Here is a 14,810-nt window from a genome sequence, read left to right on the forward strand (position 1 = left end):
GGTTCAAGCCAACTCTAATTTGGAGGATCAGAGTCAACTTGTTGGGGTTTATAATAATGATTGGTCGTGGAAGACGAGAGGCTTAGAGATTTATTAATAAGCTAATTCCTCCTTTTATCTTTTCGAGGTATCTAATTCTCTGTTTTTGAAGTCATTATTAGTATTTCTTTTTCTTTTTTAATCCTTCCAAAATGATTTTAATGGGTTTATCTTTTACCGTTTAATTTGTTGTTGTATCTTTTCGAGGTATCTAATTCTGGTTGGATTTTCTTTTTGAACACTGGATTTTTATTCCCATGTTTAATTTCATGGTGATTGTGGAATGGTGCAGAGACAAAACGGTTAGAGATTGATTTTGATTCTCACAGTCAATCTAGAGAGGAAGATGATGATGGGTTAGGGAGCTACAACAAAACGAAACGCAAAATTACAATTTCGATTGGTACAATTATAGCAAAATGCAAAATTGGAGTATTTTTCTTTTTTTAAAGAAAGAGAAGTTTTATTGAATTAAATCAGAAACCAAACTAGCTCCAATACAATGACCAACTATATTTCAAAATTGAAAGCGAGCCTCAGCTAAAGAAACAGCCTCTCGAGCAAGAGAATGAACAGACATGTTAGCTTGCTGTTTAATATAAGCAAGCCAGAGAAACATCAGCCAATTGGCTTAACAAAAAATACAATATGAAATAATGTTATCGAACTCAGAATGGTTTAACTCCACACTATTCATAGCTTAGCATATAAGGAGAGAATCCGTCTCAATAATTATTGGCCGTAAAGTACATTTCTTTAGCCATGAAAGTGCTTCACAGAATGTGAGGGCCTCTGCCATAAGAGGATCATGAACACGAGAAATATCCTGAGATAGCTGCTACGAAATGACCTGATCTGTTGCGAACAATGAAACGAAACGCTCGATTGGTACCATTGTAACAAAATGTAAAATTTGGAATATTTTAAATGATTTATTCTTGAAAATCAAAAATTCCTGCAGCATGGAAGCTTAACTTAGTTGCAGTGCATCTTTCTATTTGGGCAAATGTCCGACTCGTCTCTTTTCCATCCTTCGAAAACACCAAAAAAGAAATTTTAAAAAATAAAAATAAAAAATAAAATTCAACCGATTAACCAGTTTATAGCAAAAAAATATAAACTTGTGAACTAATTAAATTCCTCTGAAATACAATGAATTCTCAGTGTTAACTTGCACCGTTTCAATTGTTCTTCAAGAGATATAGCCAACTCCAGTCTAGTGTTATTCTTACACGAGAAAACAAAAAATAAAATTTAAAAACAAAAGAAAAATAGATATGGAACTAGAAGTCTGGAGGATGTTTTAAATTAGGATTTGTGGAAGGATATGTGGTTTGAGACCAGATCTTTTCTTAAAGTAAGATTAATTTTCCGTTTATTTTGGACTCCTCCAAAAAATATTTTTCAATGTTTCTAATGTTGAGAAAAATCACTTGAGTAAAAATATTTTTCTAGTTAAAAGAAAAACTAAGTCATTTTAAAGGAAAATGACTTTTTGTTTTAAAATTAACAAAACTATTATAACTGATAGAAGTAAAAATGAATGAGCAGATAAATTGAATGTATTGATAGAATTTTTTCCTCCTTTTCTAATAGCATAAAGTCATATATTTTTAAGGCAATTAAAGTAACCATTGTCTCATTTCAAGTTCAAGACAAAGCTATTAAGCACTGAATGAATGAGTATATTAGGGTTTTAAATGCTTTTTTTGACCGAACGTTAGTATTAATTTGTAACGCTCAGTATAATTGTTTATATTAAATACATGTAATACCCTTTATTTATTTGTTAGTCTATCAAAAGTTTCTCGCTCCTTTATGTTTGAGCTCTTTTGTCTTTTTATAATTAGTATATTGAAAAATAAAAATTGACTACATTAATAAGGGGGGTTCTATAGCTAGAAATATAGTCATTAGGCCTTTATTACTGGATACAGTTGTTAGGCCTTTATTACCGAATATAGCCATTAGGCTTTAATAATCGAAATATAACTTAATATTTGTTTGACTGTGACTAAATTACTGATAGGTGCTGAGCCGTTTATGAATAAGTATTTGGCTAATTACTCTTCAGCCGTTTATGACACAGGTATTTTGATTTATCTCAATCTTTTGTTAAAACATGATTCTTCCTTTTCTTGGCTTTTGATTTTTATGCATACAATTTAATTGAGCTATTTAAGCTTGATAATTAGTTTTGCACCTTGAGTGAATTGCTTATACTCATTTATTTTAGTCAGAGCTTCTTAGGCTCGGGAATTGTTAGAATTCAGAGTTTTTTAAGCTTCAAATTTAATCAGAGCTTACTAGGCTCGGAATATGTTAAACTCAGATTTTTTTTTTTTTTTTTTTTTTTTTGTTAAACTTTAAGATTTTTGTCTATAGCTTTTTTAAAGCTTCGAATTTATTTATTTTACTTAGAATTCTCCGAAGCTTCTTAGACTCTGAATATATCAATCATAGAATCTGCTTTCTAAATTTCTAATTTTTTTGAGTTTTTAATCCTTAATAATTAAATCTGAACTTTTTAGGCTCGAAATAGGCTTAATTATAAATTTAGTGTCTCTAATAGGGGTGAGCATTCAGTTAATCCGAACCAATCCAAACTGAATAACTCAATCCGAATATAGCCGAATTTTATATCCATTATCCAATTCAGACCATATTTAATACAAAACAGAAAGTAATTGAACACAATAATATGTGGTTTTATTACAAAAAACCAAAACCGTCCAAATAATCGGATTAGTATTTTTAGTTGGATAATCCAAACCAATTACGAGAAAATATCTAAATCTAAAATTTTTTAATATATGTGTTCCTGACTCCAGATTTGCAGTTTGAACTCTTAAAGCATCTATACACATATGCTTATAAATTTATAGACAATTGCATAGAATAAAAAACATAAAAAATTAATAATCAATTAATCCAACAAGTCACAAGTGTCCAAACAAAAATTATAAAGGTAGTCATACCTAAATCCAGCTATCCAAATAACAATTACTATGATTAACATTAAAAGAAACATTCATTAAACTTTCAGTTACAAAATTACAGTCACTAATCAATTAAGCATGACTTTCTTTGTCATTGATCTCAAAAGTTATACCATATTGTTGTCACTTGTCACAAAAACTATACAAATAGAGTGTGGATTCTTAGTTTTATTTTAATATGGGGTAAAAAATCGCAATGTTTTGACACAAAAAAAAAAAAAATGAGATAAAAAAAATATCTTGATTACTAATCTAGTTAATGTGGATTAACCAAGGTTTTTTTCACACTAACCGCACCATAACCGAAAAACAAAATTAATATTTATAACTAACCAATTCAAACCAAAATTAATCTATTGGCAGTCGAACCAAACCAATATCACTCGGTCCGGTTTGAATTTTCAATTATATCTCCAATTTGCTCACCCTTTGTCTCTAACTTCCTAAAATTTTCTATTTTTGTGTCTTAACAGAAAACATTTGTAATCAAGGTGTCTGAACCCATTAAAATTTTTCAATCAAATATCACCTGCTTACGTGACAGGCCGAAATTACAAATAGTAAATTTCATATTGTGTCCACTAAGATTGACATGTCATCAATGGACACATCAATATTTTTAACATTTAGGCAACCTTTCCATTGTGGCACAATAATATATCTCTTATTTGTAATTCTGGCATGTCATGTAAGCGGGCAACACTTGATTGAAAAAATTTAATGAGTTCAGATACTTAATTGCAAATGTTTTTCATTGAGACACAAAATAGAAAATTTTAGAAAATTAAGATACTAACTTTATAATTAACCCGCTCGAAATATTATGAGCTTGAAACTTTCTCTCTGAGTTCTTTTTGAGCTCAATAGTTTAATTCTGAGCTTCTTAGGCTCATAATATTTTGAGCTCGGGATTTTCTTTCTGAATTTCTAACTTTGGACTTCTTAGGCTCAGAATATTATGAATTCGGGATTTTCCTTCTGAATTTCTAATTTTAAGTTTCTTAAGTCTCAATAGTTTAATTCTGAACTTCTTATGCCTAGAATCTTATGAGCTCAGAATTTTCTTTCTTAATTTCTAACCTTAAAACTTCTTAAGCCTCAATAGTTAATTCTGAACTTCTTAGACTCAGAATATTATGAACTTGAGATTTTCTTTCTGAATTTTAACTAAGCTTCTCAAGCCTCAACAGTTTATTTTGAACTTCTTAGGCTCGGAATATTAAGGTGAATGCACTTAGACTCTTTTTAAATGATGAAAGCCAAGATTTGTTGAATAATGAGCGTTAGGGCTCAGAGCTGTTTAAGCTTAATAAATGATGAGCACTCAAGCTCAGAACTGCTTAAGCTCGATCACTGATGAACTATTTCAACATGAAACTTGGCCTCTTCAAGGCTTAGTATGGCAAATTATTTTACTTGGTTTTTTTTTTTTTTTTTTTTATCTAGAATACTTTTTATTTGGCTTAGCGCCATTTTACCCTTTTTGGGCTCAGTTATGCATCATCAATTTCATTATTTAAATCCATATTAAACACGTATAAGTTGTTGGAGATGATGGAATAAAATATATATGGTTCTCTAACAATGAGTTACTGAATGGTTCTCTAATAAATGATATAGTTATATAACTCAAATAAATAAATACGTATTTCACAAATAATATAATTATTATAAGACAATCTAGACAATAGTGAAGAATAAATTTTTAATTAGAGAATAATCAATATTTCATGCCAAATTAAATGTAGCTCATCTAGTAAAGGATGAATATGTGGACAAATTATTAAAATATATATTGAGAGAAAGCTTATCATTTTCCTTTCTCTAGATTAGGCATGACCATCGATTCATTTTGAACCAGAACCAAAAACCAAAATTAAACCATACTGTAGATCAACCAGAATCGGACCGGAACTGTTGGTTCAAAGTTTTGAACCAGAAACGGCAATTCAAGGTCGGTTAAGATTTATGTGAATGTTAAAATCTGAACCTGAACCGGCGGTTAACCGACGATTTTCTAGTTTTATTTTCAAAATAATAATCACTTAGTCTATTTTATACATCCTTAAAAGTCTTAATAATTTTTTCTACATGATATACTTTACTTAAGATTTTTTTTTTTTTTTTTAAATATGCTTTACTTTAAAAGTTAAAAATCTAGAAAGCAAAATGGTCAAAAAAGAGAGAGATATTTAGTCTAAACTTATATTGTTTTTAACTTTTTTTTTTACCCTTTTAAATTGTTTACTAAGTTTAAAATTACATTTTTTTGAAGCATTTTTCAAAATTTTCTTATAATTTATTTAATTAGTAACATTTAAACAAAATAAAGTGATAATTTATTTAATTATTTCGTAAAATTAATTAATTTTATTCTTAAATGAGTATGAACGTTCTAAAATTTATTTAAAATAAAATTTACCAATATTTTTAAACTCATATTAATATTTTCAAAAGAAAGATGTACTTTTAGAACCAATTTTTTTTTTTTAAAAAAAAAAAAACATATATCGCCGAAAACCGTGACCGGAACCGGCGGTTCAAAGGCCAGTTCAGGTTCAACATTTTAAAAATTTTGAACCGTTAGTTCCGGTTCAATGAACCAGCCATGCCTGCTCTGGATGCCACAATCTCTTAATATGATTTTAACTATTGTCATACCATATATAGCTTCACCAAGAAATGAAGAAAATCTTGCTCCTCTTTTTTCTCAGCATTTCAAGGTATGTGCTTTTGATGTGTTCTATAAAGCCTATACCAAACGAATTATTCCCCTACGAAAGAAAATGACCATTAATACATGCATCAATCAACTTTCTTTTTCCGCTTTATTTTTCTTAGGCTTCCACTTGTCAACAATGAGAATGCGACAAATAGTTATTAGCATAAAGTCATATATGGTGTTGGTGTTTGAAAAGATAAAATATCATGTAAAAATTACTAATTATATGGAAACTCACAAACATACTTGCTCGTAAACTCGACCATGAGTTTTCCAAGATGAAGGATTATTTTCATAAAATAATGAATATATTTACTGAAATTAAATTAAGTTTAAACCTCCAATTGCAATTCTTTCATTGTATATATAAAATTATATGAGAAATAATTACGTCCAAGGAGATATTTCCATATGAACCAGCCAAACTGTAGCTATACAGTTTATTATCCACTTAATATCTACAGATGAGAGTAGACGACGATTTGCAGCACCAACTTCTTTACTCTCATCTAGTTATACTATATCACCCACTTCAAATATCTAGGGCCTATTTCAAACATGAAAGTACCCACAAATGCACATTATCATTATGAAAAGAAAAGAAAAGAAAGGAGAACACTATCCTAATTCGCAGATCTATCATTTAATTTTACATTAAAAAGAATGACACTAAGGGCGCATATGCAGAAAGCATATGTGCACACAAACACATATATGACCAGTCAACTAGTCTAACTCACACTCCCAACCTTCCTCCTGCAGAATAGGTGGCTCTAAGCATTACTCTAGACCATCAGAAACATAATTCATCAATGTTAAGCATACACAGTATGAAAAGAATTACATGGACACGTTTTGTTTGCCTATGTGGAAAAGCATTATGCAATTTCATGAAATAACAAACTCAATCCGAGTATCTGAAATAAATACCTTTGTTGGCTTTGGGTGGTCTTTATTATGTCCTACTATTTTCAAAGCTCCAGGCATGAGGCTGCTTCGGACAACCTAAGCAAAGGAAGGCACAGCCAGATTTTAATTAGTAAAAATCAAATCTGTGTCAAACGAGGGAGATTTACCCATGCCATGTTCAGCTTTTTACATCATAAAATTCAAAAACAAAGGTTTCAAATGCAGCTGGTTTCTGGTTAGGAACATGTGACTATTATGTAGAAGTAACTACAAATATCTAATATCTCCTCCATACTGAATATGTCTTTCAAAAACACAAAACATTTAAAAGAAGACTTCACATAACGAGCTCTATCATTAAGGGTGACCTAGTGCACGAAGCATCCATATTACTGGGCTCTGGGGAAGGATTTATATATATATATATATATATTCAAATGATATTAACCATACTCAGCTATCAAGTCAGGGAGACGTTGCTTAATCATACAAGCCTGCTTATGGTAATAGGACAGTGCAGATACCATTAGATCATATCTTGTCAACCTCAGTGTTTTTGCTGCTTATGCACCAAAAACTATCCCCGGCAATAAAAAGGGAAATACAAACCTCAAAATCAGAGGACCGAGGATTTCCAACAATCACTGCAGTTGGTCCATGATCTTTTCGATTTAACATGGAAAAATTCTCCCGGTAAGGGCATAAAATCCATGTCAAAACCTCTGTCAATCCGTTCATTGCAACTTAGTAAAAGCAAATTCATAATCCCAATGATTATTTTAAATTTCAGTTTGTTTAAATTTCAGTTTGTAAAATATACAAAAGGAAGATGTCTAAACAAACGTTAATACATACAAAAATAACTCAATTGAGACCATATAAAGAAAGCAAGCTACATGCTTAAATATGACCACGAAGTGCAAAACTATACAGGCATACAAACCCCGTATAATAGAATATTTCCCACGAACCAAACAGGAACCTAGATTCCTGTGAACTGCTAAAGCAACCTCAACAGACTTAGTTTTATCTTTCTTTCTTTCCATCCTTTTCTCTAGGTTGACAACATCATCATTACACCTCAACAGTGCATTTATTCATCTCTATTGTACATGACTAAACCATTTCAGATGACTTTCCCTCAAGAGAAATTTCCATATCAGGTTCATCAGACAACTCCAATTCAATGACTACTCTACTCAGATTCTATCCAAACACATTTTTTAAAGAAAGGTTTGCTTGGAACACACCATCAGCAAGCCTTTTGTGTCTACTTCCAGAAAATAGTTAATAAATGGTAATTTCCATCTGAAACATCAGATTTGATGACTGATTTAAAGTTAAAGCTCAAGCATGCACACATACATTAGCTAACTAAAGTAGCAAGAAGTGCAGGAATGCAAGGAATTTCTGATGCAGGAGCATCCAAGACTAGTTCAGAAATTTTCTTTTAGTTTCCTTCTTTATATAGAATTCTTAATCAAATTAAAGAATGTTAATTAATTAGGAATAATTTTTCAGTTTTAATTAGGATTTAGCTAAATAGGAATACTATCAGTCTAGAACTCTAAACTAATTAGGAATACTTTTCAGCATAGAATTAGGATTTGTCCCAACTGATATAAATAGGACAGCAACAACTAGTTTTAGGGATTGTTTTTTATCTATGAATTCAGAATTTTAATTCTAAGGGTTTCTTTGAAACTGAAATGTCATGTTCCAACCAAAATCATCCTATTCTAGCCCTAATTGTTGAGAGTTAATTTGCCGTATATTCTACCTCCTCTGCCTTCAAAGAGACTCCAATTGCACCAGTAATATATGACAATAGAACTTGCATATTATAGACCGACAAGTCGGGGTAGATATATGACTTCCCATCAGAATATATCACTTCAACTGGTTCCACTTCAAATTTTCTCTTGCAATATTCTGAAAAAGTTGTTACCTAAGAAATCGAAAGGAAACCATTTACCAAAAAACCGCAAAGCTACTCTGATTGTTTAAGTTCTAACTTTGTCAGATCAGTAGCTGTACATTCAATGAAAACATTCTTCGTATTCAAAGTGATAGCTGAACGTGCACTGTTAATAATTGGGGGTAGAGTCAAAATAGTTCTGCAAAAAAATTTAAATTATTTCAAAAAATTCGGAGCTTGTTTAACCAGAAATTTAATTGTTGTGGTCCATGTGCATCAACAAAACATTACATATTCATTAATGTTATATGAATAGAGAACATAATAACAAATTGTTGACGCACCATTATGCATCTTATTAAGAGAAACAGTAATCAAAGAGATATGCATCTTATTAAGAGAAACAGTAATCAAAGAGATATCTGGGTTCACTGCTTTTTTTTTTTTTTTTTTTTTTTTTCGCCAGGGAAAAGAAGTGCATATGCAACTGATCAACCCCTTAGTCCTAGCAAAAATATCCATGGAAAGGAAAATGAAATCAAGCATCTTTAAAGCAAACAGAAGCATAGAACTCTAAATCAAATTCTGAATAAGACATCATGATATTTAGAGAAGAATATCAGTCGCAAAGAATCATTGAATTAGTCAGGGAATTTTAGAAGTTTCATAATTACAAAGATTTCTCGAAGAAACTGAGTTCATACCTGTTACTGTCATATATGACAGGGAACACTGGTGAATTCTCGATTAGGTGCAAAAACAACAGCTGCATTGTGATCCTGCATTCACCAAACCACCATAGTCGGAAAAATATTTCAAAACACCAACATAATAAAAGAAAATTCCTGTGCAAAAAGCAAGCACAGGAATACCAATATTGCAATATTTTTACAGAGCAAAAAAATGTAAATCAAATGTTAGTATTTGACAAAAGCATTGGGTAGACAGTAAACAGCTGATTTCTTCATGTTAGCTCACCCGATAAAACTCCATCAGCTCATCGGCTCTGTAGCTTTTGACCTAAACAACCAGAACCAAATATAAGAAACCAAAATTAGTTTAGTCAAACACATCTCTCACAACGATAGATGTCATTCACAAAGCAAATGAAAAGGAGAAGCATTAGGCAAGTGCGGATTGGAAAAAGAAGTTTCAATTTGAGAAGTAACAACAGTGAAATCAAAGCTAAGGAGCTATTCACATAGTTCAAAACAAACTACATCCTGACAAGACCAAGTCTCGGTCACCTTGTTAAGCACAAAAAGAGAATTTTTAATCAAAATAATTTACATATAAGCTCAAATGAATAGCCTACCTGTTTCAGCGGAACAAAATTTATTCCTTGAGGAGGCAAAGCCTGAAAGCAAGTGGATAAATAGGGTAACAATATAGTTGCTTTTCTATTCTCATATGAACATTATTTATATTAAGCAAATAAGGGCATGGAAATCATTCAAAGAGAACATAAATCATGCCGAAACTGCCTGTGGATAAGATGCACAAATGACTTAAACACTTGATAACATATTTTATCTACAGAATGAACAAAACAAAATGCCTCAAGTATTTGCAATAATTATTAAATGCTGTTCTCAATATATAATTGAAAAAAGTAGAAACTTCAGCTAAAGGAATTGTTTTCATCACAGGGAGGAATCAAGGGGCGGAGCTAGGAATTAAATACAAGGGGGGCAAAAACTTTAACATAAATATGAAAGGCAGGAAAGTGATTAATATGCTTTTTTTTTTTTCTTTTTTCTTGATAACCAGGGTTCGAATCCAACCAATGTGAAACATTTTTTATTTATTTTTAAAAAAGAGGGAAGGGGGCAGTTGCCCCCCTTCTAATGAAGGTAGCTCTGCCAGTGGGAGGAATAATCTAAAGCATAACCATTTTACTATTGTCCTCCTAGCCCAACATCATATTATCTTAAAATAAATTAACTGCATGAGAAGATCACATGACAGAGATATAAGAGTTGCAAAAGTTCACCTCATAGTGAAAAGACCTCGTAATATATCTAAGTCATGAGTCCCAATAGCAACTAATGTTCTCCGCATGAAACATGAATGTGATGTCAACATCAAAAGGGGGAAAAACTACAAGAATACTTGAGGACCCTTCAAGCAACAGCATAACAACATAACTGCCAGAGTATTACCTGCAAATATTTTGATGAAGCTTGTCTTGGAGATCAATGAAGCTGTTGTACCTCGCTACATTAAATGTAATATCTGTCAAAACTGCACAAACGACATAGGGATGAATAGATGATGTCTACAGAAAAACAAGTTTCCCACAGCTGATGAAATAAATTGTGCTGACCAATTATCAATAAATGTTGTACATCTATAGAGCTTAAACAAATACCTCTGGTTTCACAAGCATCTTAAGCATTTATTCCTTCTTTTTCGCTAAGGCATAAGTTGGCATCTCATCCTGCTTCTCGAAAATACAGAGGGCTTGAGCTAGCCCCTCGGCTATCAAAACTCTTTTCTAACTATTATATCTTCATTAATACAAACAATTCAGTGTGGAGATTGTTCCTCCTGTTCACCCATTAAAGAATTATTTTCAAGTTTTAGCACAATAAAGCAACTTCCAATTAATCTGCTAATAAGTCATTTAATGGAAGTTCCATTTATCGCTTTATTGTGAAAGATCAACCTAAATATCAATCCTTAAGCAAGCTAGCAGTATTTAACTCTAAAAAGCAAGTAGGCCAAAATTACACTATTTTGAAAGATACAGTTACAAAATTTCATAGTACATTAAAATAATTAAAACTAAAAAAAAAAAAAAAAAAAAAAGGATAAAATTTACTAAGTGTATACATCTGTACTAATAATAATTTCCATTTAAAGGCATGTTTCCATGGCGACACATGAACAAAGAAGGTTGAGGAAGTTCTAAGCATGCCATTTTAGCTTAAACGACCCATGTTAAATAAGAATATATAGATGAGGGTATAATCTTTAAAGCATAGTAATTAAAGGCACAAGGCACACTAAGGCACAAAGGACTATTAGAGCCTAGGCGCTCGCCTCTAGGAGAAGGTGCGAAAATTTAAATAGAAAAATAGAACACATAAATCTGAAAATTATATTGGAAAAAGAATTAGAAAAACATGGGAAAAGAACAGATAAATCAAGGGGAAAAAAGGCAACATAACAACATATATTTTATTTATTTTGCTACCATACCAAGTTTTCCCTCTAAAAACAGTTTTCCAAGAAATTCTACCTTGCTTCAAAGCCAAAACCTTTCAACTAAGCTTATGCAACATTTGTAAGCCATTGTAATCGAAGCAAACCGAGACCAATCGAAAATTTTGAATAAAAGGAGTTGGGCATTTACCTTACCAATAATCTCCACAAGAACAAACTCCATCCTTAAAATGATGAAAACGATTTGCATCCCTGACAATTATCACCCTGTTTACAAGCTTTGAAATAAGCTTGGTTGCTGCATGACAATTCACACATGCCCGAAGGTTCTTTGTTATCCTAAGTGTAGTTCCTGGAGGAGTGCTGATAAGGCCATAAGCAATTGCGAGCCTCTCACTATGATTACAAAGTGTCTCCTCAATTTCTTCATCATTTAAATCATGCAAGACCGATTCTGTATGAGGGAAAAAACCTGCTTCCTTTAACCTTCTCTCTAGATTCGCAAGCTCCTCAAAAATCTCATTGGACCTTGGATGTGATTTGTCTCCAAATCGAAATGCCTGAAGCTTTCCATTTATCTCAATCACACTCTGGCCCATGTCCTTACTCAATCCTTTCTCCCTCATTAGCACCCGTACTTTTGCAACAAAATCCCATAGTCGAGCTGAAGCATAAAGATTTGACAGCTGAACATAATGCCCAGTATTATATGGATCTAATAAGAATAGCTGCTCAGCAGCATACTCTCCAAGGGTGACATGGCGATGGATCTTGCACGCACTCAGAAGAGCTCCCCATACACTTACACCTGGTTCAATTGGCATGTTCCTGATAAACTTATAAGCTCGTTCTAGATACCCTCTGCGACCAAGAAGATCAACCACACAGGCATAATGCTGGTGACGTGGTTCAATCCCATACTGATTCATTTGGCAAAAAAGTTGCCATCCTTCTTCTACAAGACCTGAATTTTTGCATGCAGTAAGGAGCCCAATGAAGGTAACATCATTGGGCTGCACCCCAGCCCACCTCATTGCATCAAAAAGATTAATGGATTCTTGGCCATGACCATGCAATGCATACCCCATAATCATTGCGCTCCACAAAACCACATCTTTATCCACTGCTCTGTTGAAAACAATTCGTGCCGAATCAACACTACCGCATTTTGCAAACATATCAATAAGGGCAGAGTTAACAAAAGCATCATTTCTAAATTCAGTCATACTAATATAATCACTCATCCATCTTGCTAATTCAAGAGAACCTATTTCTGCACATGCCAAGATGCCAGATGTCACAGTAATAGAATCTGGCCTCAAGTTTTTAGTTATCATTTGACGAAAGAGCTCCAGAGCTTCATCAGCATGCCCATTCTTTGCATAACCAGAAATCATTGCATTCCACAAGATCAAATTTGGGATTTTTACCCGATCAAAAAACAACCTAGCAATCCCAACTTGCCCACATTTGGCATACATGGCAGTAAGTGAAATAAGCAAATCGGTCTCAAATTCAAGGCCCATTTTAATAACACAAGCATGAACTGATCTGCCATGTTTCAGGTCTTCTACATCAGTATATGCCTTAAGAACACTGACAAGAGCAATCCAATCAGGTTTCATATTCATTTTCCTCATTTGATTGAAAATTTTCAATGCTTCAATCGGCTGCCCATTCTGAATATGCCCAGAAATTATGGAAGTCCAAGAAACAACTGTTCTATCGCTTAACCTATCAAAAACGACATTAGCCAGTCCAATACGACCACATTTTGCATAAAATGCCACAAGCCCGTTCTGCACGAACACATCAGTTTCAAACCCATGCCTAAAAACCTGCCCGTGTACCTGCCGGCCTATATCAAACGCAAACAGCGCACTGCAAGCTTTGAGAACAAGAGTGAAAGTGAAACCATCAGGACTAACACATGTCATTAGCATTCTTTGATACATGGCAATAGCATCATCAAACAAATTGTGCCTCGAATAACATCTAATAATCGCATTCCACAAAAACACACTTGGGTCAGGAAAACAATCGAACACATTGCGTGCATAACTAATTTCACCTAAATTAGAACTACAATTAACGAATTTAGCAATTAGAAAGCCATTATACTGCAATTGAGAGACTAGCAACTGTGCATGGATTTGATATAAGTTGCTTTTGTCGACCGAATTATCAGTGAGAGATGCATAAAACGTTTCACGGTCGAAGCCACCGTCGAAATGGCCACTGTTGTGTAAATGAAGAGCCAAAGAAAAATTGGTTTTGAGACATTTGAATAAAGTTGCGGGAAATGCTTTTCCGGCAAAGGAAAATTTCAGAGCCATGTATATTTGTTTCTGTCATTGGCCGAGGAAGTAACTATCAAGGAGAGAGAATTTTCTTTTGTCTAGCTGTTCCACTTGATATAGACAGGTGCTGGATGATTTTTTTGTTTTTATTAAGTTTTTTGTTTTTTTTTCTTAAAAAATAAATAAAACTTGTTTATTTAAACTTTTTTTTTTTCTTTCTCATTTAGAAAACTGTTTCTAAAATAAAAAATAAATTTTATGAAACCACCGTTTATGCAATTGTGTTTTTTATTTTTAATTTTACATTCCTTTGTTTATTATTTTTTATAAGATTTATCCTTATAAAGTTATTATTATTATTATTATTATTATTATTATTATTATTTTCTCTGTCTATACAAATCTAATGTCATTTATTTATGAAAAAAAAAAAAACAAGCAGATAGTTTTATTTCTATTAAAATTATATGTTTTTTTCTATCTCTTCTCTATGTAGATTATTTTTACATTTATTATTATTTTCTAATGTCTTTTGGTATTATTTATTTATTACAATACTTAGATATTATATTGTTATTCAATTGATTGTATACATGATAATCTATAGTTATTGTAACTTTGAAATTTAAAAATTAAATTGCAAAATATTTTTAATTATTTTGTCTCAAAATTTGAATTTTTAGAATTTTTATTATTATTAAAATCTTTAACGGGCCAAATTTGATAATTGGAAGAATTTTTCATATTATGAACCA

General features: G+C 32.0%; 1 protein-coding gene across 10 annotated transcripts; it reads right to left on the minus strand.

The window, feature by feature from the left end:
- Positions 1-529: 529 nt before the first annotated feature.
- Positions 530-14,175, minus strand: LOC105639510 (pentatricopeptide repeat-containing protein At3g12770). Of its 10 annotated transcripts, XM_089719379.1 has the most exons (9): positions 11,951-14,175; positions 10,959-11,137; positions 10,750-10,831; positions 9,903-9,944; positions 9,566-9,607; positions 9,292-9,366; positions 8,450-8,617; positions 6,691-6,765; positions 530-1,070 (listed from the first exon to the last, which is right to left on the minus strand). In XM_089719379.1, the coding sequence occupies exons 1-2, from the start codon at positions 14,089-14,091 to the stop codon at positions 11,092-11,094; spliced, it is 2,187 nt and encodes a 728-aa protein (XP_089575505.1). In that variant the 5' UTR covers positions 14,092-14,175; the 3' UTR covers positions 530-1,070; positions 6,691-6,765; positions 8,450-8,617; positions 9,292-9,366; positions 9,566-9,607; positions 9,903-9,944; positions 10,750-10,831; positions 10,959-11,091. The 10 variants fall into 10 exon arrangements, with proteins under 10 accessions (XP_089575505.1, XP_037497888.1, XP_089575503.1 ...); XM_037641960.2 differs by lacking the exon at positions 8,450-8,617; XM_089719377.1 differs by lacking the exons at positions 530-1,070; positions 8,450-8,617 and adding an exon at positions 5,503-5,812.
- Between the last annotated feature and the right edge of the window lie 635 nt (positions 14,176-14,810).

This window comes from Jatropha curcas, chromosome 3 (genome assembly GCF_041381405.1).
Source record: "Jatropha curcas cultivar XTBG-Jc1 chromosome 3, XTBG_Jcur_1.0, whole genome shotgun sequence".
Classification (NCBI taxonomy): domain Eukaryota; kingdom Viridiplantae; phylum Streptophyta; class Magnoliopsida; order Malpighiales; family Euphorbiaceae; genus Jatropha; species Jatropha curcas.

Bases quoted from the DNA above. Each gene is read 5' to 3' on its own strand.
- LOC105639510 (XM_037641960.2), bottom strand. From the start codon at position 14,091: ATGGCTCTGAAATTTTCCTTTGCCGGAAAAGCATTTCCCGCAACTTTA. The intron at 11,138-11,950 runs GTAAGGTAAATG...ATGGGTGAACAG, and splicing joins TGTTCTTGTGGAGATTATTG to GAGGAACAATCTCCACACTG.